The sequence below is a fragment of the Mesoplodon bidens genome (assembly GCF_964165515.1).
Source record: "Mesoplodon bidens genome assembly, chromosome: 12".
Taxonomy (NCBI): Eukaryota; Metazoa; Chordata; class Mammalia; order Artiodactyla; family Ziphiidae; genus Mesoplodon; species Mesoplodon bidens.
The window spans coordinates 67,392,800-67,419,797 of NC_138168.1; the positions used below are offsets into that span (position 1 = coordinate 67,392,800).

At 36.2% G+C, this 26,998-nt stretch overlaps 1 protein-coding gene across 1 annotated transcript in view; it reads left to right on the forward strand.

Moving 5' to 3' along the window:
- PEX7 (peroxisomal biogenesis factor 7) overlaps positions 1 to 26,542 on the forward strand; it is an 84,282-nt gene extending 57,740 nt beyond the window's left edge. The window contains exons 9-10 of the mRNA XM_081251157.1: positions 5,177 to 5,276; positions 25,478 to 26,542. Of these exons, the coding sequence (XP_081107283.1) occupies positions 5,177 to 5,276; positions 25,478 to 25,546 (169 nt within the window). The 3' untranslated portion in view covers positions 25,547 to 26,542. The remainder of the gene's footprint in view (positions 1 to 5,176; positions 5,277 to 25,477) is intronic.
- The last annotated feature ends 456 nt before the right edge of the window (positions 26,543 to 26,998 follow it).

Consider the following 26,998-nt stretch of genomic DNA (forward strand, 5'->3'; position numbering starts at 1 on the left):
TGCCTGAAATCACTACTGTTTCTGATGGGAATTTACCAGATCTGTATCTTGAAATAAGTTAAATTTGAGAAGTACTGCTTTGGATGGTGATTCCCAAACCTAGCTGGTTGAGCATCAACATTTCCTGTGAAAAGCTTTCTGGATTCCTTTCAGACCCAGTCAATTGGAATTTTCAGGAAAAAGTTCCTCAGCAAAGCTGGGGAATGTGTATTTTCTGAATGTCTGGTATAAGGAGTTTTTGGTCCATCATTTGGGAACCACATCAAAAGGTGATTTAAAAGTTACCTTGGGCTTCCCTGGTGGCGCAGTGGTTGAGAGTCTGCCTGCCGATGCAGGGGACATGGGTTCGTGCCCCAGTCTGGGAAGATCCCACATGCCGTGGAGCGGCTGGGCCCGTGAGCCATGGCTGCTGAGCCTGCGCGTCCAGAGCCTGTGCTCTGCAGCGGGAGAGGCCGCAACAGTGAGAGGCCCGCGTACCGCAAAAAACAAAAAAAAAGTTACCTTATTTGTGAGGTTGGCCTTAGTTATCCATCTTGTCCTTAAATATCCTCACTTAATTTTTTTATTCATCCATTCATGAAACATTCTTTGGGTGTCCATGTGTCAGACAGATACTTTTATACATGTAAGGGATACAAATAAGATACTGTCCCTGAATTCAAGGAGCTTAGTGCCTATTAGAGGAAAATAGATCTATAAATAAATAAATGCATGGAAGCGTTGTAAGTATTATGGTAGAAGCCAGAAACATGGGAATCATTCTTGATTTCTTCTGTCCTGTTAATTCTTCTGCCTAAAATTATCTCCAATCCATGAACCTTTCTTAATCTTCACTGTTACCACCTTAAATCCAAGCTGCTTTCTCTGCTTTCCACCTGGCTAACTCCTCAACCTTCAGATTTCAGCTCAGTGTCACTTCCTTGGGAGTTTATTCTTACATCCTTCTGCGTTGTCTTTTGGGGCATTTGTCAGTTGCAATTACATTTGTGTTTTTGTGATTTAAAAAACAAATGTCTGTCTACCCCACTGGACTGTGAGCTGTGGAAGGGCTGAGGCCAGGTCTCTCTTGCTTCTGGTGCTTATACCTCACACATTCTAGGGCTTATAAATTGTTGAATGAGTAAGTAATTAAATAATGGGAAAAGAAGCTGTTGTTATATTTGTGCTCATCACTCTAGAGAGTGCTGGACCCAAATAGTGCAAACAGAGGGAATTACAATGGTGCAATTTGCTTAAAATTTCAAAAGCACTAGATGACTATGAGTTACTAATAAAGGACCTAAAATGCCTTCTGATCCCTAAAAAATTAAATTATGAGCAGTGTGAAAACAAAAACCTCACAATTACTATCTGATTACTAATTAATAACTAATTTAAATTAATGTACATGCAAAGCATTGAAAAGTTGCCAAAACATTTCCCCATCTTTTTCTTGTAGTTAGGAAAGACTCACAAAGAGTTAATAACTAACTCAAGTTGAAAACAGGAAAGAAAAAGGAAGAACTTGGAAAAATATTTTAAACCCTCTGCTGAATTCACCTGTAGGCTTAATTTCAAAAGCATTGGTATAGAGATTTCAAATTACATTTTAATCAAGTAAAAAGTAATTTCAGCTTAATTTTTGAAATAATTTTGGTGTTTTATTTGACACAGTGCTACGTGCTTGCTTTGTTCAAGACTTGTGCAGTCAGAAGGCAAAAAGGAACTCAACCAAGACACTGTACTATGATGGATTTTTCTCTCTTTCCATCTCCAATTTAAATGAAAAATGTCCCTACAGTTCTGTAATATTTTTAATCATTGGAGGCCTGTCCAGTATATTTACTTCCCATGAGAGAGCTTAAATAGTCAGTGATTTCATCAGCAAAGAGACAAAAAGGCACCAAGTAGTATATGTGCTGGACCAAAACAAACATTTCACTTAAAAATAATGTGCCTTATTTGACCACTTAATGATATATGTAGCCTGACTTCTCCCATATTAAAAGGAGCCCATTTTACTTGTGTGATAGGTGCATGAAGGCTCTCGGATATATAGAACTTTTGGGGCCCTAGAGTCCAGAGGAAGATTGCATGGAGAGACCTTGCCCACTCCCTTAATTGCAATCGTGAGAAAACCTGGAGGAAAGCTCGCCTCCTCCTTACAGTTCACCCCTTCCTGTTGGCACTTGAATGGAGATAGATAAAAAAATTCCGGCAGTGTACATGTCAAACTGTTAACAATGGTTGCCCTTGGAGGGTGGGAATGAGGAAAGAAAGACATACATTTCTTTTGTTATTTATTGAAAAGGCCATTTATGATGAAAAAACAAACTATAGTTTATAGTCATAGTGCTCAGCTTTTGGTTTTCTCAACTTATTTAGCTTATGCAAGTTACTGTATTCAACTTGATATTTTTTGATAAGACATTTTAATTTACTGAAAATTATTAATATTAATATTGCTTTTTCTGGTTTTCCTGGCTCCTCCCTTTGAGGTTAAGAAAATTGAAGCTCGGGTTCTCCCTATTTCACACACTTTCTTAAGGCAAAAGCTGGATTCCTGTTCCACGTCCTCCTCTGGGTTTCAGCGTTCACATAGTTTTTACCTGAGTGTTCCTCACTGATGCTTTTGTGAAGTTTTTGTGGTGTTTGTTTTTCTGTATTATGTAGGATTTTTGTTTTTTTTAGTAAGAGTGTTGGTCTAGGCACCTAGTCAGCTATTCTGCTGGGAATGAACCTCCCATCATTTTTGCAGCATAATATACACTTTGTATATTACGTAGTTTCTATCAGAGCTCTGAAATGGTATCATAACCAATAGCACTTTTATAGCATTCACTAGACTAGCCCTCTCTTCACCAAATACTAACCTTAGAGTTTTAGCATGCATTTTGTTTGATGAGGTTTTTTTTGCAAAATGCAGATAAATACTTGATAGTTTTTCCTATGTTAAAATTAGGGTGGCATGAATCTGTGGTGTGGAACTGGGTGGGGCTGTGACTGCCCATCAAGCTATGTATTAGCGCAAATTCAAATTGACTTTTTGAGTAGAATTTCAGCCCTCCTGCATGTGTGACTTTCCCTATCACACTTATTCAAGCTAAAGTTGGATGGTTTTCACACATGTGTCCTTATTAGGTAACCTAATTTTCATGAGGCCCACCTCTCCTGTCCTCAGTGTAGCCTTATCCTTTAACTGGCTTAAAATAACAATAAAAACTGTTTTCTAGGAACTTATCAGGAGGGTATAAATGAATCCTTGTTGCTTTTTATTATCCCTAAAAAATTCTAAAAGAAACCAATCTTTATGGTTTGTCTAAAGAGTAACCCATTCTACGGAAATAAAATCTAAATCCCAAATGAAGTCAGAGAGCTGATACCTGGATTAAATTGACTTCCCATAGAAGGACTGTGCTAAACTACCCTTTGGGGTGATGCCATTGACTCATGAGTAACAGCCCATGAAACAACATCTCTGTGTTTCCTTAAGAGATGTTGAGGATGCTCTTCATTACCTAAGCATAGGGTTTCTTCTCTGTGAACTCCCAAGGATGAATTCCCTTCTGAGATTTCCAAGAGCAATTTGGATGTGGACAGTATGAATTCAGGGCCTGATCATGTCTCCCTTTCTTCTTTGGTTGATGGAAAGCTTAGCGTTTCAAGGTCCTCCCTGTCAAGTATATACAACTTCATGAATATATTTTTGTTTACCAGTCTCATTGCAGGTTTGAATTTACTTTACTATCCTTACTTTTCATTTAACTTATATATTTTTGCCATATTAAACGCATATTTTAAAACCATTCTGAATATTTTTTAGAACAAATTGGGTATACACAAAATCATTTGATTATTGTTTCAAATAATACAAATCAGTGAATAACCATGTTTCAGGAATGAAATTACACAATTACATATTTACTTTTGGTTATTTAAAATCTGGAACATTAGATTTCAGTACAATTTCTGTCTCTAGATCCAAAGGAACAAATATGCATAGACAGTGGAGACCACTATTATGATTTCTGAGAGAGACTGCAGGCTGTTCCCTCATTTGTTTGGACAGGAAAATTTTCAAAAGTAAAATCACTCTCTTTAAATATTGTGTAGATTTCAGTAATCTGATAAATGAGCTATTTATTCATTGTCTCTCTGGTACCCAACAGTGGATTATCCATAGCAACAATCCTTTTCAAACTTAATGAGACCGACTCTGTATTTATTAGGGAAATAATACCACCAGGTTAAACAAACTGACTGTTGGTCCTGTGTATTTACTCTCTTTCAAAGAGATCTGCTAAACCTTCAGTGTGTTCCATGTCGTAGATCATTAGGGAAGCTGAATTGGATATGACTCTATGATTCTGAATATGCCATTTTTGTGGTGTGTTTAGAGTCAAATAATAAAGATGATGAGCAAATAAAGCTTTAGACATGAAGTACTATTTTGTGCATTGAAAATAGAGCCAAATTATTCTCCATACTATAGAAATCAGAGATATATTATGATAAATATTACCACTCCCAGTCTATAGAGGATCAATAGAATACTTAATATTGGCCCAGGAAAACATATTTCAGTTTTTCTTTATGCTAGAAATTACATTGACATGGACTCTATAAGAAAGGCCGTGCCTCAGAAAAAAGGTAGTTTCAGAATTGCAGAGATTTTCATAAGAGAACAGATTTTTTTAAAGACTTTGAATTGCTGTTGAAATGTAAATTAAACCTGCAATCTTTTCATGTCAGTTGTTGAGAAATGAAGTAGTATTTAAAAACACAAAATGTTAGAGTTCATGTAATCCAGTATCCTTATTTTACAGCCATGAATGCTTTTAGAAATTGCTAAAAAACTAGTGTCTCTCATCTCAAATGTCCTTGTACTATATAAAAACAAAACCAAAACGTGTTAAGCTTCCATCCTACAAAGTATGCTAATGGGAATATAATAAACTTTTGCAAGGGTAGATTGATTAATAATTCCATTTGGTTTTTGTCTTTTTATATACAGTAGAAAAGAGCACATTTTTTTCTTTATTAGATTTTTAAATGTACATTAGTAGTGGGGCTCTGCATTTATGAATTGGTTGAACCTGTTTTGATGAAATCTGCTATGTTAAATATCTATTTTTTCTTAGATAAAATTTTTTGTAGTTTTAATATTTAAATTATTTCTTTTTCTTTATGTTCACAGATTCTGGAACTTTTCAAAGCCTGACCCTCTTCTTGAAACAGTGGAACATCATACAGAATTTACTTGCGGTTTAGATTTAAGTCTTCAGAGTCCTACTCAGGTAATGGATCAATCTCCTCATGTTTTTTCTACCCATACAGTTTACAGATAGCTCTATGTGTGGCATGTGTTGCTTTTATGAACAAGAGTCTTGCCTTTAGGGCAGGGCAAAGTACATTTACTTAATAAACCTGATCTTTTTTGCTGTATAAGCTTGAGCATTTGAAATACTAGAGAAGAAGAGGTATCCAGAAACTTGGCGTTCCTCTCTCCTTTTGAGAGATTGACTTGTCTGAGAGGAAAAGGAAACTTCCCCAAAAGTGTTGTGCTTAACATTGTAGACCTCTTCCAGTGGGTAACAAGAGAAGAATGGAATGAGGAAGGATTGTCCCCAGAGGTTGGTGGGAGTCAAGAGTGTGTGGTCCTGGATTCAGCTGTCCTGCTAAGCCTTTGAGGTGACGGGCAGGTCATTTCCCTGTCAGGACTGTCACCCTCATCTCCACACCCCACGTTGGAAGACAGGCTTTACATGAAGAACAAAGTAGAGGAGAGTGGCAACTGTTTTAATTACGAAAGTTCGTATTTCCCCCCTTTTTTTCTCTTGAGGACTTCAGAGTCAATATTTTAGATTTTAAATATTCTTCAGGTTTTTCAAAAAAGCAGTTTCAGTTTTGAAAATTGTAAACTCAGGTCAGAAACACTGGACTATGTGGAGTGATAAGATACTTTATAATACAGACTATGTGAAAACACCAACATATCAATGGAACAAAGTAATATGTGAAAATTCTACAATATGACTAAGAAGTTATGCATTTATGATAAATTTTAGAAGTTAGACAAAAAGCAAATTACATTTCTCAATACTGTATTCTTAAGTTTAAGTGAATACATGGGTTTCTTTTTATTTTAAGAGTTCAAGACAATTCTGAGTTTAAAATGTTTTCATTAGACATCAGAATATTCTCATTAACAGAATAATTGTTTGAAAATGACTTAACAGCATCTAAGAAGAGAACAAATTGAAATAGTGAGGGGTGACATGGCATTATCTTTAATGTGTATACAATGTGCTTTAAATGTTCTAGTTCTTTTTCTGAGAAAAACATTTATTATAGATGATTTTTAATAAAATAATTACACCTGTTTGCTAGCCCAGTTTAAAAAAGTTGTAATGTACCTATTGAAATATGGCAATACCCAAAAAATGACCCTAAATAGATATCTTCCTTCTCATATATTTCTATTAACCCATCTCTATGATCCCCAGACTGTGGCCTGAGGCAACACATGTGCCTCCGTGACACATGGCAGTTCCTCACCCAGGTCTTGGAGAGAGCCAAATGTCAAATTAGTGTTTTCACTTTCTTCAGATAAGTACCTCGAAGTGTAATTCCTGGATCATATAGTAGCTCTATTTTTAATTTTCTGAGGAATCTCCAGTATTTTTTTCCGTAGTGGCTACACCAATTTGCATTCCCACCAACAGTGTATAAAGGTTCCCTTTTCTCCACATCCTCACCAACGCGTATTATTATTATTTGGCTGCGTTGGGTCTTTGTTGCTGTGCGCGGGCTTTCTCTAGTTGTGGTGAGTAGGGGCTACACTTTGTTGCGGTGCATGGGCTTCTCTTTGCAGTGCCTTCTCTTGTTGCGGAGCATGGGCTCTAGGCGCACAGGCTTCAGTATTGCGGCACGCAGGCCCTAGAGCATGCGGGCTTCAGTAGTTGTGCCACATGGGCTCAGTAGTTGTGACCCGTGGGCTCTAGAGTACAAGCTCAATAGTTGTGGTGCACAGGCTTCGTTGCTCCATGGCATGTGGAATCTTCCCAGACCAGGGATCGAACCCGAGTACCCTGCATTGGCAGGTGGATTCTTAACCACTGTGCCACCAGGGAAGTCCTAGAGTTAATTTTTGTGTATGGTGTAAGATAGTGGTCCAGTTTCATTCTTTTGCACATGGCTGTCCAGTGATTTGTGTTTTTAAAGATCATTCTGGCTGTTTTGGGAGAATAGACCATAGGTATGATTGGAAGCGGGGAGGTCATATTGGAGTATCTTGGAGTAATCAGGCAAAAGACAATGGTGACTTAAAATCTAAGAGATGTAGAGATGGAAAGATTCAGAATAAATTGCTGGATGTTTTATATGGAGATAGTGATTGTAGGATTTGCTGCTGGATTGGAAATAGGCTATGAGAAAAACAGAAGAATCAATTTGGATTTGGATCTGGAAAACAAGGTGAGATAGGGGAAGAGGAAGGAACTTCAAATAGGAACAATCAAGAGTTGTGTTTCAAATGTCTCCTGTTAGGCATTCAAATGGAGATAGGCAGTTTGATAGAGGCTGTCCACCTCAGGGAAGAGTTTAGGGCTAGAGACACAAATATGGGAATTTTTAGCATATAAATGGCTTCAAAAGTTTGGGGGCGGAGTGAAATTATCTGAAGAGAATATGTGGAAGAAGAGGCTCAGAGAAAACTAGAAGCCTGAAAGAAGAGAATTCCAGCAAAGGGGATTGAGAATGAATGACTAGTGAGGTAGAAGAAAAACTATAAAAGTATGGTATCTTTGAAGTTCAAAGAAAATAGTAGTTCAAGGAGGAGAAAATCACGCATGCTGCTGGTGGGAATATAAAATGTTGCCATCACTTAGGAAAAGTTTGACAGTTTCTTAAAAAGTTAAGTGTAAATTTACCATACACCTCAGCAATTACACTCTTAGATATATACTCAAAAGAAATGAAAATATTTGTCCACATAAAGACTTGTATGTGAATGTTCATAGCCAGAAAGTAGAAGTAATCCAAATGTTCATCAACTGGTGAATGAATAAGCAAAATGTGGTATACCAATGCTACAACATGGATGAATCTCCAAAGTATTATGCTAAGTGAAAGAAGCCAGATACAAAAGACTACATATTGTATAATTTTGTTTATATAAAATGTCCAGAAAATGCAAATCTATAAAGATAGAAAGGGGATTAGTGGTTACTTGGGGAAGGAGCTGAGAATGGGAATTATCTGCAGATGAACACAAAGGGTCTTTAGGGAGTGATGGAAATGTTCTAAAACTGGATTGTGGTAAGAGTTATACAGCTGTGTAATGATACTAAAAATCATTGAATTGTACACTTAAAATGGGTGAACTTTATGGTATTTAATTTATATTGGGTTGGCCAAAAAGTTCATTTGGGTTTTTCCATAAGATGTTTCTGAAAAACCTGAATGAAGTTTTTGGCCAACCCAATACCTCGGTTGAAGCTGTTTAAAAAAAGAGAGATAGAATGGAAGAAGTTCTGATTTTTCCTAAGATGTAAAAAGATGAAAATCTTTTCACTGTAAAAATAAGAAAAAAGGCAGATAAACTATAAAATCAGAACTGTGTGAACCCATCAGAGAGCTGAGGTGACAGGGAAAACAAGTAGCCTGAAATCCAAAGAGAGACAGACCCCTTCCTCTAAGGAGAGATGGGACACTAGGACTCTTTTACCTGTGACAAAGCATAGGAAGAAGACACAGCTGCTATACAAAAGGGATATAGTGGAAAAAGTGAACAATACGTGTGAACAAATGAGGGATTTCAGCAGAGAGATGAAAATATAAGAAAGAGTCAAATGAAAATAGTAGAAAAAATTTTGAAGTACAGTACAAGGGATACAGTCCTTCAATATGCTCATCAGTAAATTTAGAGATAGGTCACTAGAAACTACCCAAGCTGAAACAATAGGAGAAAACAAGAATGAGGGAAGTAAAAGAGAACAGAACATCCAGGAACTATGGGACAATATCACATTGGAGTCCAGAAGGAAGGAGAGAATAGGGAAGAAGTATTTAAAGAAAAATTTCCAGGGGATTCCCTGGTGGTCCAGTGGTTAGGACTCAATGATTTCACTGCTATGACCTGGGTTCAGTCCCTGGTTGGGGAACTAAGATCCCGCAAGCTGCGTGGCATGGCCAAAAAAAAAAGAAAAAAGAAAATTTTCCAAAATAGTAGAAGTTGTCAAACCACAGATCCAAGAAGTCCAGAGAAACCCAAGCAGGATTTAAACAAAGAATCAAAACATCAAGGCATACCCATATTCAAACTGCTAAAAAACAAAGATAAGGAGAAAATTTTAAAGGCAGACAGAGGAGAAAAGAAACATATCCAGAAGACTAGAGATAAGAATTACAGCAGACTTCTTGTCATAAATCATGTAGACCAGAAGATGATGAAATGTCTTTTTAAAGTACTGAATGAAAAAACTGTGAACCCATAATTCTATACCCAGTGAAAGTACCATTTGAATATAAAGAGAAAATAAGGAAATTTTCAGACAAAGGAAAGCTGAGAGCACATCTCTGCTGTAAGAAATGTTAAAGGAAGTTCTGTGCAAAGAAATAAGCCCAGACCAAAACATGAAACTATGGAAAGAGAGAAAAGGAGGGAGGGAGGGAGGAAGGAAGGAAGGAAGGAAGGAGGGAAGGGAGGGAAAGAAGGAGAGAGAAAAAAAAACTCTGGAAATGGCAAAAATGAAGTAAATATACAAGACACTTTTTAAGTTAATTTTATCACTCTGAAAAATAATTAACTGCCTAAAGCAAAAGTAGTATTGTATTCAATACATTTGTGTACAGTATATTGTAAGGTTTTTAATATATGCAAAAGGAAAATGTAGGACAATAATAGAACAAGGGAAGGTAGGGAGGAGTTAGAAGTATACTGTTGTAAAGGCATTACTACATGTGAAGTGCTATAATACTATTTGAAGGTAGATTGTGATAAATTCAAGATGTATATTGTAAACCCTATGGTAACCTCTAAGAAATTTTTTTTTTTTTTTGCGGTACGCGGGCCTCTCACTGTTGTGGCCTCTCCCATTGCGGAGCACAGGCTCCAGACACACAGGCTCAGCAGCCATGGCTCACGAGCCCAGCCGCTCCACGGCATGTGGGATCTTCCTGGACCAGGGCACGAACCCGTGTCCCCTGCATCGGCAGGCGGACTCTCAACCACTGCGCCACCAGGGAAGCCCTCTAAGGAATTTTTTAAAAAGAGCTATCATTAATAAGCCAGTGGTGGAGATGATTATTTTAAAAATCAATTACTTCAACATAATAAAAGCCACATAGAAAAATCACACTTAGCCAACATCACACTCATTGGTGAAAGACTGAAAGCATTTTCTTTAAGATCAGGGATAAGACAAGGATGTTCACTTCTACCACTTCTATTCAACATAATATTGGAAGTCCTAGCCAGAGCAATTAGTCAAGGAAAAGAAATAAAAGGCGTCTAAATTGGAAAGAAAGAAGTAAAATTATATCTGTTCTCAGATGACATGATCTTATATGTGGAAACCTTTGAATCCAACCATTTCAACAATTATATTAAATGTAAATGGTCTAAACACCGAAATTAAAAGATATTAAAAGTGATAGATATGTGAGGGACTTTGAGAAGACTAGGTCAATATTTAGTGACCTGTCAGACTTGAGGTTTGAAGAAGAGGTTTTCTGACTCCAAGTTCTAGGATTTGGTTACTTTCTGTATTACATTTTCAGTGAGTAGTTTACCCTGTTCTTCTCCATTTTATTTATACTGTGTCTTGGACTTTAAACTTTCCTTTCAAACTAAGATCATGATCCTAACCAGTATGTTTTTTTAAAAAAACATATCTAACATTAACACATTTTAACCCAAACATTTATTTTTATTATTAATGTATAGTTTTACCAAGTAACATTAAACTCCCTTCTAGGGGAAGTAAGAATCAAGTTCTTAGTGCATCTCCCTATTTTTTTCTCACTTATTTTATCTCAGTTATCTATTGCTATATAACAAACTCCCCCACAATTTATTGACTTAAACAACAATTTTCTTTGCTCACAGTTCTGTGAGTCAACAATTTGGGCTGAGCTCAGCCAAGCAGTTCCTCTGTTGGTGTCTCATGTGGTTCCAGTCATCTGGTGGCTTAACCAGGACTGGGTGGTCTAAGATGGCCTCACATAGATGTGTAGGGTGTAGCACTGGTTGTCTTCTGATCCATGTGTCTCTGGATAAGTTCAGGTTTCTTCACCTAGCAGTTGTAGCTTTCCAGGAGGGCGAGAGCAAAAGCTGCAAGGTGTCTTCAGGACTAGACTTCGAAGTCACACAACATTCCTTCTATGGCAAAGCAAGTTACAAGGCCAGCTCAGATTCAGAGAGTGACAGACAGACTCCACCCCTTGTTGGGAGTAGCTGCAAAGAATTTGTAGCCATTTAAAATCTACCACATTAACCTTTTGTTGGTATAGTTGGTAGTTTAAGTTATTTTTGACATATAATATTTATCCTTTATTCTCACAAATATTTATTCAAGTTTACTTGTTGCATGTTAATTTAATTTCACTCTTTGTTCATAGTTTATTCTCTTAGAAAGTATCTTTCTCTCACCTCTTAGAAAGTACCTTTCCATCTGCTTTCAAAACCTTGTCATCTGTGTGGTGATCTTAACAGCTGTGAGACTTTGCTGATGTTACTTTTGGCCTCCCGTGTCTTAATATATTCCCTGTCTTAAAAGAGATTTTTCTTGTATTTATAATTTTATATTTATTATTTTCTTTTTAGCTTCTCCATTCTTAGAGATCTGAAAAATGAGATCCAAAGACATTCTTGTATTATAACCTTCTTTCTTTTTGACAGAGTGTAAGATCTTGTCTTTAAAGGTTTAAAACTTGACAAATAAGTGTCTGGGGTCATTCTTTAAGGATAATTGCTGAGAAATACTCTGTGCCCTCTTGTTAACCAGGCTGTAATCATCCTTCACTTCAGAAAATTTTTCTTTGAATTTTTTCCCTCTGATCTTGATTTGTATAGTCCTGACATTTTCTCTTTTCTTTCTTATCCTTATTATCTCTGCATTGGAAACCTTTTTTTTCTGTTTTTAGGCTTATGATTCTAGACCTGTAGTATGTCCATTTGTATAATTGGGATTTTCTGTATTAATGTATTTTTAGAATCCCTGACTTTGTGCTCTGCAGTATCAACTCTGCTTTTTTGAATGTTCATGGATATTTAGTTTAGTATTTATAAGCTGGGTACAGGTTTATATATCATTACACATTCCTTTTGGAATATAGTTATTTCTCTTTTAAATCCCCTTTAAAGTAGGCATTATTAGTTCATTCCAAGACATCTCATCTTTGTGTTTAATAAATGTATTTTTTCCCCATGATGAAATTGGGAAATTATATTTAGAAGAAAGAAAAAAGATTACCCATGGTTTTGCCACTCTAGAAACAATCTCTATTATACCATATTAACTTGTTTCTTTTCAGCGCTTTTTTAGGAATTTTTATTTGAAGTGTAACACCCATATTGGAAAATGCACATATTTTAAGTGTGCAACTCACTAAGCTATCAAGAAGTAACTATACCTGTGTAACTACCATTTAGGTTAAGTATGGAACACACTACCAGCATCCCCAAAAGCCCACTCATGTTTCCTCCCAAATCTTATACCCCTTTCTCCTTCCCAAAGATAAGTACTCTCCTTTTCATTTTGTTTTAGTGGAAGATGCTTAGATTTGGTTCTGATTTAAACTAGTTCTGTAGGTGTGTTTTTAAAAGTATATTTGACTTTATTGATGTTTTAGTAAAAAAAATTAGCAATGTGTGTGTGTGTGTGTGTGTGTGTGTATACACACACACACACATAGAATCATTATGCTGTATACCTGGAACTGATGCAATATGGCAGTTCTATCTCAATTAAAATAAAATAATAAAGAAACAACAACAAAAATATTAGGGTATCATTTAAAAATTCAGCTTATGTTTTGATTCAAATCCCTATTCCCACAATCTTAGATATCAGGTTTACAGGTTGACAGTGGATAAAATATTTTAAGATTCTCAGTATGAGGTTGGAAAATCAGATTTTGAAGATGGCTAGCATTACTGGTAGTTAGGATATATGTGTCCTGTTCACCTTTAATCTGAGGTGATATTTTCTGCATCTGTCGCAGACTAGCTTCAGACTTGAAAAGAACACGTGCCAGAAGTACCCAGTGTCCTCAGGCATTAGTCTCTGTTGTTTCCTCTTTGATGCTTTCATAATTGTGTAATTTTTAGCTTAAAACTGTATAACAAATGCTTGTTTTCCCCCAGCCATAAAACCTTCCCCAGGCCCAGCTCTGTAGGATCTTGGTGTAACCCTGTGTCTACTGCCGCCTGCACTGCATGAGCTGCCCTTGCAGTGCGAGCTTCCGAAATTGTTGACGCCTTAGCCTCTGCTGCCTCTGGGCTCCTGTTCCTGAATCGGTCATTTACTCTCTTATTCATTTTTCTTTCTTTAGACTATAGAGCATTGCTTCATAAAAAACAGCAGACTTGACACACAACAAGTTACTTTTCAAAAAAACTTCATTTGGGCTCTTGGTCCTACTCAACTTACCTCTGAAGTCTTTTTGATTTTGTAACCCATTCTCCACAATATCGTCCCTCAACCTTCTGCAGTATCATTAACACTCCAGACATTGTCCTTACCTCCCATCTTATTGTTAAAATAGACAAAAATGAATATCTTCTTCCAGCGCTATCACCTCAAAATATTTATGTTCCATCTCTCTTTTTCCCCTTCCCATTAGGTTCCTAATTTTCTCATTGGCTTCTTCATCCAGGTCAATAATCCACTGGTTTTTGTTTTGTTTTGTTTTTTGTTTTTAGACCATCAGTCAGTTCTTTTCTCTATTTTCAAAACTCACTTGATCCCACTGTCTTACCTCCCTACCAGTAAATTCAGTTTCTCATCTATTATTAGACATCAAGAATTAGTAGTTTACCTGTTGCTTTTAGTTTCTCAAAGTCAACATTCTCTTTTAAGCCGCTGCATCTGTCTTCCTTTCATCATTCAATTGAAGTTAAGCCCCAAAAGGTCACTAGTAAGAGCTCCTGAAAACCAGGTTAGCCTTTTCTCAGACTTTTTTAAGCTATATAATGTTATTTTTTTTTAAAGAAAAATCTTCCCCTCCTATTGCTTTAATGCTAACCATGCTAAGCAGTTTTCCTTACCTGTTTGCTAAATATCTCCATCTCTTAGGCCAGTTTCTTCCTTACCATCCTTCCAAAAGCAGATATTCTCCAATATACAAGTCTTAGTCCTCTAACTTTTATGCATCTTCTTCTTGAATTTGGTGTTTAATTATATGTTAGTGATGCTTGACCCATTTATCCAATTGCCTTTACTGTGTGATCTCAATAGATGTTATTATATACTTATCCTTCGGTATTCCTAACATGGTCAGTTGATTGCATCATGGGGCCAGACTACAGACCTGGGAAACTATCCTAGTTTTCTTGTTTCTCTTTGCATCCCTAAATTCAAATGGGCATCAAGCTTATGAATTTTTCCTCACCAATATCTCTGAAATGTGGACCATACTATTCTAGCTCCACTGCCTTAGATAATCATTTATTAGTATCTCTGCCATGGATGACTGTAGTAATCTCCTAACTGGTCTCTAAGCTCTTTCCATCATTCCACTGATTTCCTAGCACTGCTTATGGGGAGAGCTCTCCATAATGCAAGTCTGATTTTGTTAGTCCTTGACCTGAAATATATCAATGGCCCCATTAAAGGCAGCAGCAAGATGAGGTTTGCAACCCTTATTACTGTTAATCAACATGGTTCTAAAAATTGTAGCCAATTAGTAATAGGAGAAAACAAAATGGAATATAAATATTTTTAAAAGGTAGAAAATTTTATCATTATTTATACTTCATACTATTGTCAAATGTTATAATCCAAGAACATCAACTTTAAACCTATTAAAAATAACAAGTGTTTGATAAGATCAATAAAAATATACAAAAATGAATACCATGTGGATACCAGTAATCATCAGTTAGAAAATAAAATGGCAAAAATTACTTTTACATGGCAACAACTGTGTGTGTGTATGTATGATACATAGAATAAAAATTTTTAAATGTGCAAGACTCTAGATAAAGAAAATTATATACCTTCACTAAGGGACTTTTAAAAAAGACTAGACTAAATGAACAGACATATCATGTTCTTGCAACAGAACGTGTTTTTTTTTTTTTCTTACAGCTGTCATTTTTTTAGGCCTTTCTTATCTTATAAAGATATTACGTTTGCTTCCTAACAGGCCTTTCTCTTTTTGGAATGCATGGTCAGTCACTCCTGTGATTGCTCTTTAACTAGTCTGACCATTAACTTTCTGCCATACTAGTTACATACCAGTTTTAATTTACAAATCAACATAGCTAAATTGTCATTCTCATCATATCCTCTCAGAAAACTTTCAAGAGGCAGCTTATTACCTCCATAGTAGAGTCTGAACTGTTAATCTTACTTTCAAGACTCAATATAATCTATGTTGCTTTCTAATTTTATTTCTCAACCATCCTATGTAATCTCCCTATTTCATACCAGTTATATTTTATTATTTGTGATCTCCATGTGTTTGCCACTTTTTCCCTCACTGTCCTCCACTTCTGCCTGGGCAAAGTATTTCTGCCTTTCCAAGTCCTGGACAAGGTCTTCTATTCCTTCTCTCCCTTCTCTTCTTTTTCTTCAGTAAATATTTGAGTGCCAGCCATGTGTCAGGAGTTACATAGTGAATTTATGCAAACTCCCTGACATGTATGTACTAAATAAATGTTGAATGAATGAATGAATGAAAAGACCTTTTTTTAGTATATTAGTCAACACTTTCCTTACTTTTACTTAAACTCCATACTGATTAACATAATAAACCACGTTCTTCTCTGTAGTCACTTCCTTCCGGAAGCTGGTTGAGTAAATAAGACGTATTTTCTTTAGCCCGTTATTTAATACATTGCAACATAATGTCTGGGCTGCTTTTTCAAAATTTAGAGTTGACTGTGATTTCTTTCATTCTCTTTACATCCCTCTGCTTATTTTTCTTGTTCATTTTTGCTAAAGAGGTCATATGTCATACAGATAATTATAGTAGTTTGAACAAGTTTCCCACGGATAAAAGCAATTGTCCACAAAATTGAGAGAAAGGAGTATAATGATAAATAGGAAATGGAAAACTTGTCAATAAAGTAAATCTCTTAATGGGTCTGTAGGGCTTCTTTGTTATATTAACAGCCATATTAAATCATTTGAAGTAAGTTACCTTATCAGTGGCATGTGTAAACATTTTAATAAAATGGAGAAAATTGATAAATTAAGGAATATAAATTCATTTTCTAAATTATACATGTATTTAAAGTCTGATATTTTCATTATAATGTTTCCTTTTCCAGAATTTACATTTATAGGATCATTATTATTGAGGATGTTTTGTAACAAGTCTTACTTGATCCATCAGTGATAAATTTTTATTATAAACTCCTTATTGACTGGATTTGTTTCTTTAATACCCTTGGGTCTACTGTAGAACTTAGCCCAATACTTTGCACATAGGAAATGGTAAAATATTTGTTTAATACAGTTGCTCTCAAGCATTCCATGTATAACAATGTCATGATGTATATGCTATAGCTGTATTCAGAAATTAATGGGCTATAGTGATAGATAATAAATTTCTATTCAGTTTTTCAAGAATGTTTCATTATATGTTTTAAAGAAATTGACATATTAGGGTAGTAGCAAGAAATTCATATTTCTGATTAGTGTGCTTATTCTTAAAACGTAGAAATATCTATTGTGCTGTTCAAAGTAAAATTGAAATAACTAAAAATAGAAGTTATATGGACTCTTACCCTATTAATTATTTTCCACTACCCTAGGAAATAGCAGCTTTTAAAAATAATAATGAAAAAGACTGATCCTGTCTTCAAACTTTACACTAAACAAAGTATAAAACTTTTTGACAAACCAATTTTCCTATAATGTCGATAATTTTCATTTTGAGTTTTATTGAAAAGGTTTGCGTTTTGATCTCAGACTAAAGGAAACTGAGAGGAGATAGGGATGAAGTGTACTGCAGTGGGGGCTTGCAGGTTAAGAAATACATTTTCTACTTGAATACCCTTGCAGAAGATGTAGAGACTGGAGGCTCCTACCCTGTGGTGTCCACATGCACAGTCACCACAAGGGGAGAGGGTCACACAAGATAGACCTTGGCAGCCAGCCTTCAAGAAACCCTAGACGGGAGTCAGACAGGAGCCAGAAAAAAGCCTCTCAAAAGATTAAGAGTTTCCTCAGAGGACTTATAATGCAATTTAGTTACCTTTAAGCTAGAACTTTTAGTTTTTCATTTATTCTTTTTTTGTTGTTGAAGTATTGTTGATTTACAATATTGTGTTAATTTCAGGTGTATAGCATAGTGGTTCAGTAGTTTGGCAGATTATATTCCATTACAGGTTATTATAAGATAATGGGTATAATTCCCTGTGCTGTACAGTATGTCCTTGGTGTTTATCTGTTTGATATGTAGTAGCTTGTATCTGTTAATCCCATACTCCAAATTTGTCCCTCCTCTCTTCCTTCTTCCCTTTGGTAACCATAAGTTTGTTTTCTATATCTGTGAGTCTGTTTCTATTTTGCATGTATACCCATTTGTAGTATTTTTTAGTTTCCACATGTAAGTGATATCCTATGGTATTTTCTTTCTCTGGTCTTCATTTATTCTTATTTATTCCACTGCCTAGAACACTTTCCTTCTCTCCATTGTACCCCTGCCCCACAAACAAAGGCTCTCTGGCTTAGGCATACTTCTTTAAGCCACAGCTTAGATAATATGTCCTCCTGAAAGCATCCACTTTCCTCACATTTGGTTATAGTGACCCTTTTCCTATTTCTACTAGACCCTGTCATTCCTCTATCATTGTTCACATCACTCTGCACTGTAGGTGTCTATTTACTTATTCATCTCTCTGCTGGACTCCAGATCTGTGGGGACAGAGACGAGGACCATCTTGTTTACTGTAATATCTCCAGCATGCTTCTGACACAGAAGAGGTGCTCAGCAAATATTTGTTGAATAAATGGATGAATATAAGTATATATGTATATGTGTATTATATTTTAGATAGCTTCATAGTGCAGAGGAGTATTTTACTAACAGCTCCTGGGACGTAAAAGAAAGCTCCCTATGAAACCTCTAATTAATACAGGCAGACCTCAGAGATATTGCGGGTATGGTTCCAGACCACCACAATAAAGCGAATATCTCAATAAAGTGAGTCACACAAATTTTTTGGTTTCCTGGTGCATATAAAAGTTATGTTTACCCTCTATTGTAGTCTGTTAAGTGTGCAATAGCATTAGGTCTAAAAAAAAGTACATACATTAATTTTAAAAATACTGTATTGATAAAAAATGCTAGCCATCATCTGTGCCTTGAGTGAGTCGTAATCTTTTTGTTGGTGGAGGGTCTTATCTCAATGGTGACGGCTGCCGAAGGCTGGGGTGGCTGTGACAATTTTGTAAATAAGATAGCAGTGAAATTGGCCGTATTGATTGACTCTTCCTTTTACAAACAACTTCTTATACTATGTAATGCTGTTGGATAGCATTTTTACCCACAGTAGATTTTCTTTCAAAATTGGAGTCAATCCTTTTAAACCCTGCTGCTGCTTTGTCAACTAAGTTTATATAATATTCTAAATCCTTTGTTGTCATTTCAACAGTCTTCACAGCATCTTCAACCAGGAATAGATTCCATCTCAAGAAATCACTTTCTTTGCTTATCCATAAGAAGCAACTCCTCATCTGTTAAAGTTTTATCATGAAATTGCAGCAGTTCATTCAATTGAATCACAATTCAATGAGGCTCCACTTCTAATTCTAGCTCTCTTGCTGTTTCCACCACATCTGCAGTTACTTCCTCCACTGAAGTCTCCAACCCCTCAAAGTCATCCATGAGGAATCAGCTTCTTCCACACTCCTGTTCTTGTTGATAGTTTGACCTTTCCCCATGAGTTACGGATGTTCTTAATGGCATCTGGAATGATGAATCCTTTCCAGAATGTTTTCAGTTGACTTTGCCCAGATCTATCAGAAGAGTCACTATCTATGGTAGCCTTATGAAATGTTTTTCTTAAATAATAAGACTTAGAAGTCGAAATTACTCTTTGGTCCATGAGCTGCAGAATGGATGTTGTGTTAGCAGACATGAAAACAACATTAATCTAATTGTACATCTCCATCAAAGCTCTTGGGTGGCCAAAGTGCATTTCCAATGAGCAGTAATATTTTGAAAGGAGTCTTTTTTCTGAGTAATAGTTTTCAATAGTGGGCTTAAAATATTCAGCAAACCATTTTGTAAGCAGAGGTGCTGTCATCCAGGCTTTGTTGTTCCATTTCTGGAGAACAGGCAGAGTCAATTTAACATAATTCTTACGGGCCCTAGGATTTTCAGTATGGTAGATGAGCATTGGCTTCAACTTAGAGTCACCAGCTACATTAGCCCCTGATGAGAGAGTCAGGCTGTCCTTTGAAGCTTTGAAGCCAGGTATTGACTTCTCCTCTTGAGCTGTAAAAGTCCAAGATGGCATCTTCTTCCAAAAGTAGCCTGTTTAGTAGTCTAAACATTGGGAGTCTGTTGTTTCGTGTAGCCACCTCATTATCTTAGTTTGATCTTCTGGATTAACTTGCTGTAGCTTCTGTATCAGCACCTTCTGCTTCAACTTTTATGTTATGGAGAGGGCTTCTTTCCCTAAACCTCATAAACCAACCTTTGCTCCTCCAGATTTCTCTTCTGCAACTTCCTCACCTCTTTCGTTTCTTCATAGGATTGAAGAGAGTTAGGGCCTTGCTCTGGATTAGGCTTTGGCTTAAGGGAATGTTGTGACTGGTTTGATCTTCTATCCAGACCACTAAAACTTTCTCCATGTCAGCAATAAAGCTGTTTCACTTCCTTATCATTCATGTTCTAGAAAAAACTTCACCTCCCCTGATGAACTGGTAAATTTATTATGCTATTTGCTTATCTTACATTATTGTTTGCATTTGTCAGCTTTGCTGTCAGAAGGTGGAGATAGAGCTCAATTTCATACGCCATTTTAGCAGTTATTCTTAGCCTATTTTTCCTAGTATAATTATCGGCCTCTTATCCCCATTTCGTGTGTGTTCTTTTAATGAAATGGCTTTTCTGTGGCCATGTTGAAGGATACTTTTCAAAATGGCAGTCATGGCTCTCATACAAATATAGCATGAACATGTGTCAAAGACCTTATGTAACTTGTGAAGGATTTTACAACTAGCTCAAAGGAGCCAAAGAAAAAACACATATAGGCAACTGCTGAATGTGAAAATGAATTTACTAATAGGTGCAGAACCGGTCAGTATCTATAAGGCAGTAACATTTAATGATTAGAATCATCTCTTGGGAGACAGGATGAGGCATCAGTTGCATCTCCACAGGACAACCTTCATTTGCAATTTTAATGGCTGAGAATCATTTGATTACTATCAGTTTTCTATAACTTTAGAGTTGTAAAATAATCCAGTCAAAGACATTGTAAGGCATAGACCCCTATAGAATCAGGTAACCCTGTGGGGCTCTAGGACAATGCCAGCATTCTGCTGAAAGAACACCTAGCAATCTTTTTGCTGATTGCAATCATTCACAGTTTTTCCTGACAGCAAGGTAAGGAGCAAAGAAATGAGTCCTCATATAGGAGACTGAAACGGAGAAAGAGGATCTTCGGTAGATGCGGAAGGAGATATCCTGTTATCGTCTTCTCATTCTCTATGCTGAGTCTGGCCTTGAAGGAGTCTTCATGGCAGGAGTGCATTCCCGGGGATGGGAGGGAAAGATGGCTTGTTGTGGAGAAGCAGGATGGGACCTGGGAAAGATTCCTTGCTGTGTTTGACAAGCTAAAGCAATGAGTGGATCTCATCCAGTAAAGCAGATTTTTTATTATCATGTCATCTGCTTGTTTATTTTTTGGTCTTTTTGTTAACCTTATTTTTAGCAAAGTCTTTTTCTTTTTTTTTTAAACGTCTTTTAGGCTGACCTCAGATAGGTAGTATGGGAAATTAAGAAAAAGCCCTGGGGGCTTCCCTGGTGGCACAGTGGTTGAGAATTTGCCTGCCAATGCAGGGGACATGGGTTCGAGCCCTGGTCTGGGAAGATCCCACATGCCATGGAGCAACTAGGCCAATGAGCCACAACTGCTGAGCCTGCGCGTCTGGAGCCTGTGCTCTGCAACAAGAGAGGCCGTGATAGTGAGAGGCCCGCACACCGCGATGAAGAGTGGCCCCCCCGCTCGCCACAACTAGAGAAAGCCCACGCACAGAAACGAAGACCCAACACAGCCATAAATAAATAAATAAAAAATTTTTAAAAAGAAAAAGCCCCATGTTTACCCTAAGTTATAGAATGCCTTTAAGGCCATTGGGGTGGTGATGGTAATTAATGAGTGCCCCCTAACCCCAGACCCACAGCGACCACACGGTCACCTTTCTTTACCAGGAAGTCTCTACAGTGCCTTCCTTAGAGAATCTGGAGCTGCATTGTTAGTTTACTAAAGTGCTTTTTACCTTATTATTAGTTTTTTAATTGTTAGCTTTTTAAAACTTATAGCACTAGATGGGGTTTAATTACTTAGTTAATGGAGAAATAGTGTTTGCATTAATTTGAGTCAATCTATTCATAATTCTGTATCATTGCAGTTTTAGGTCTTTCTCATATTACCAATTAATGTAGTATAGAATTATGAACATTTGCTGATTCAGTGGCCTTGACATCTGTTAGTTATAAGTTCTGAGTAATTAAGAAGCTGGATTGAAGGGTGCTAAATAGGGATTCAGAAAGGTAATTTATGGATACCTTATATTAGAAGCTTAAGTCTCATTTCTCTGATTCTCTTCTCCATAATAGTTGACACTTAACATACAGAAAGGCCCAGCACTTGGAAAAAAATATACATAAGATGAGACGGATAAATTTGTCTAATGATCTTTGTATTCTGTGGTATAAAAATTTACAATTGCAGGATTAGGCAAATAATGAGTGTCACTTGGCCTTTTGTGAGGCACTATTTTCAGTGGACAGACTCAACCAATTTAGGTTCTGCTTCCAACTCTGCTGCTCTAGTGTGGTTATGAGAAAAAGTTAATCTCTGCAATCTTAATCTATAAAATACATTCTTTGAGCTAATCTTCATTGTGTCATTGTTATGACATGGGCCATGACATGGTCCATGCCCTCAAAGAGCTGAAGACACATGTGTCAATAAATAAGCACAGCTGATTATTATAGGTATAGTGAATGACTTAACAGAGGAGGTAATGCTTAAACAGATTCTTCCCAAAAGAGTTGTCATCTCCAGGCAAAACAAGGTGAGGGGTAGGGGGAAAGGGAAGGAGAAAGAGGTTATTCGGCGGTGGGGGGGGGGAATCAGTGAGAGGATAAGAGCACAGAGGCATGAACAGGATGCCAGGATTTGAGTGTGTGAGCCTGGTGCAGTGAGAATAAAAGAAGTGGGTAGCAACCAAATCTTGAAGAGTCTGGTTTTTAATGCTTAAATAAAAAAACGCTTGACTGAAAGGTCTCTAATGCTTTCTCTAGCTTGGATTCTGATCTGAGATATTGTTAATGAATGATAAGGAGTTAATATGTTCTGATTAATCTGAGCAGTTCCTGTATTCTATAGTGACAGCCAGGTAATTAGATTGACCAGGACTGTGAGCTCCCTTATATAACTTCAGCCTTTGCAACCATTAAAGGACACAAAATACAGTGCAAATAACTTTGGTCAATTCCCTCTCCTGCTACTTCATCCTTCATGTTACTATCTACATTTTTTCATTTCTTCTTCTTATTTTATTGTGGAAAATTTCAAACGTATAAAAAGCAAACAATAGGATAATGCACTTCCATTATCCAGCTTCAACAATTATCAACATTCTTGTTTTGTTTATTCCTCTACTCATGTCCCACTCCTCATTCATTATTATTATTATTGCTATTATTGTTGTTATTATTCTTACTGTTTCTAGGTATCATTTACATACAGTGAAATGTACATATCTTAGATATAGGTTTTTGACAGATACACTTGTGTAATCTACATCCCATCTCAATACAAAACATTTGCATCTTCCTCCAAAATTCCCTTGTACCCCTTTCCAGACTTTCCCTAGCCCCATCCCTCCCTCCAGCTGAAAAGACAAAACAAACCAAAGCCCTAATTTTTTTTTTCATCTTAGATTAGTTTTGCCTGTTTTAGAACTTACATGACGGAATCTCCTGAATGTACTCTTTCGTTTCTGGCTTCTTTCACTCCACTTATTATCTGTGGGATTCATCCACGTTGTCGTGCCCATCAGTAGTTCCCTCCATTGTGTTGCTTAGCAACATTCTGTTGCATGAATTTACTACAATTTGTTACCCATTCTTTTGTCTGTCTTTTGGTTGTTTCCAGTTATGTGGTATTGTGAATGAAGTTGCTGTGTACATCCTTGCATACATTGCTTTGCGAAGATGTTTTCATTTCTGTTGGAAACCCCTCTAGGAATGGAATCACTAGGTATATGTTTAACTTTATAAGGAATGGGCAGTTTTCCAAAGAGTTGTTATACCAGCAAGGTATGAAAGTTAGAGCTGCTCTGCATCCCTGCTAACATATGATATTGTCTATCTAAAATTAAAATTTTAGCCATTCTCATGAGTAAGTAGTGGTATCTCATGGTGGTTTTTATTTGCATTTCCTTGATGCCTAATGATGGTGAATATTTTTATGTGCTTATTGGTCATTCATATATCTTTTTTTATCGGTTAATAAAAAAATTTTTTGTGTCGTCTTTTTATTATTGAGTTATAGTTGTTCTTTATATATTGTGGATGCAAGTTCTTTGCCAGATATATGTTTTGTGAACATTTTCTCCCACTCTGTGTTTTGCTTATTCGGTTTCTTAGCAGTGTCTTTTGATGAGCAAAAGTTTTATTTTTGATTGAGTCTAAGTTATCTAATTTTTATGGTTATTGCTTCCTGTTTAGGAAATCTTTACTTACCTTCAGATTGAGACTATATTCTCCTGTGTTTTCTTCTAAAAGCTTAATACCATTAGCTTTTATATTTCAGTCTGTGGGCCATCCATCTCAAATGAACTTTTGTATGATGTGAAGTTGGGGTTGAGTTCATTTTTTTCCATATGGACATCCAGTTCTAGCATCATTTGTTGAAAAGACTTTTCTTTCCCTGTTGGATTGTTTTGGTACGTTTGTTGAAAAGCAGCTGTCTAAGTGTGGGGTCTATTCCCGAGTATGTTCTGTTCCTTTGACCTACTTGTATATCCTTATTCCAGTATTGCATTGTCTTGATTACTGTAGTTTTATGATAAGTCTTGAGTCAGACAGTGTAAGTAGTATAACTTTGTTGTTCTTTGTCAAGATTTTTGTGGTTATTTTAGGTCCTCTGCCTTTCTACTTAAACTTTAGAAGTCACTTTCTCCATTTCTATTAAAAAGCCTGCTGGGATTATGAATTATTTATAAATTATTTGGGGGGAGAATTAACTTCTTAAATACTGAACCCATGAACATGGTATATTTTCCATTTATTTGGGCCTTCTTTAATTTCTCAGCTGTGTTTTAGTGTGGACATTTTGCATATCTGTTGTTAAATGTGTTACTAAGTATTTTGTTACTTGATGCTATTGTAAATGAATTTTTTTAATTGTAATTAAAAATTTTTTTCTTGCTAGTATACAGAAATATGATTTATTTTATATAGTAATCTTATACCCTGAGACATTGCTACACTCACCAAATTTTTAACACACAGTTCCCGAGCACCATGAACTATCTTCCCTTCATGTTTTTATGTGACTTTTTGGACTTGAATGTCGGTATCTCCCATGTCTGCCCCTAAAGAGGGCCAGTGTGAATGCCACGGCATTTGTGAAATCTTCTGACACTGCCCCAGTTGGATTCAAAGAGTTCCTCCCCTGAGAAGACTCTCTATTAGAGCACTTTCCACTTTTGGTTTTGAATGAGCCATTCTTTGAAGGCAAGAGCTATACTTTACCTCCTTTTTTATCCCCACAATAGCTAGTATGATGCCTTGGTTCACAGTTTAGGAATGTATCTTTTCAACATTTATCTCAGGACCTATAGGGAATTATGTAGCTCTGGCAGGAAATCCTTACAGGCAACTTCAATCAATTGGAACCAATCCCCGAAGTGTTCTTAAAAAGGGAAAACAGACCTTTTTTCAAAAACGTGTCCCTGTGTACTTCCTATTTAAAGAGATGTTCCCTGGTGGATGATCTACTTACACTCTAAAAGACTAAGGCTTTTCTGCCAGTTTTGAACATTTGTAGATTATGTTTCCTTTTTGTTTTCAGGTGGCTGACTGTGCTTGGGATGAAACAATAAAGATATATGATCCTATTTGTCTTACCATGCCTGCTTGAGATAAACTACTCCACTCAGAAACAAAGGATATGACTGAAGAACTGCTTAGCAGGAAATAAATGATTGATAACATAGAGTTTATGTTTTTATATACTATTCAGATTTCAAAATTTAAAAATTTATTCTGGAATCAGTTTTGAGGAAGCTGGTAAAGACTTTGGCTCACTATTTAAGCCTGGTACATAAGCCATATTTCTTAAAATCCTAAGGAATATTGAAGTTATGATATATCTTGTAGTATCTATTAAAATATAACTTTCTAGTATAAAATGGATTAAAATATGAGAGATCTATATTGATAGTGATATATTTCATTTTTAATTTGTCATTTTTGATGAAAATACAATCACTGCTGTTGATAAAAATGACAATAAACTGCATCCCTTGATCATTTATGATTTTATGACACCCCCAACAAGGTTACTTTTTCTAATATAGTATGTATATATAACACTATATAATATAGATATATCTATGGTTCAGTAACAGGGCTCTAATAATCACTGATTTATTCAGCAGTTATTTATTGAGCACCTACTGTGTGCTTGATACATGGAATGAATGAGATTCTTTCAAGGACTGGTGTCTGTCATGCTTTAAGAACATGGATGCAGAGAGTTAAGAGCTTACATGTATTTTACATTTATTCAAATATTTTTAGATATTATACCCATGACCCTATGTCTCTCTTCCTATTTCTCTACAATCAAATTTTTAAAAAACTGGTCACTGGGCAAAAAGTCTTAGGTCCCACCAAGGTTTCAAGCAATTACCCTTGAAACTAAGTAATGAAAGCCCTAAGTAATGCAGTAAGCCCTCCTTACTACCTCTCTAAGTCTTGAAAAACCTTTAGGTGTGATGACCTATAAAAAATTAGGTTAAAAGGGAAAAATTAGTAGAATAGACAACTTTGCATAACACTTATGTTTTTATATAATATTAAAATAAAATGTGTTATAAATGGCAAAAATTGTCATTAAATTTTGAACAAGTTTTTGAGATTTTTTTTAAAGAGCAAAATATACTTGTAGTAATCAGAACAAAAATAAATGTAAATATATATATATTGTCTAATTTACATATTTCCCTGTTTACTTGTTACAGAAAAATTTAAGACAGCTTACAAAACACAAAAACAAGACCACAAGAACAAAAGGAGACAAAGTGGAGCCAGGAGTGGGCTTGAAAATATATGCCTTAAAGTCCTAGAAAGTTGCTACTGGCAGCCTAAATGGGAAGTCTGGTCAAGTACACAATGCTGCCCAAGGCCTGAGGGCAAGGACTTCATCCTAGTCCCTGGCTTGGCCCTAGCACCATGCCTGGCACATAGAAAGTGCTCAATGAATATCTGTCAAATGAATGAATGGTCTCACAGAAAGTATAACTCTTTTCAGTTCTTAGACCAATCAGTGCTAATTATTTTTGAGAGGCCCCCATAGAGAGGACACTGC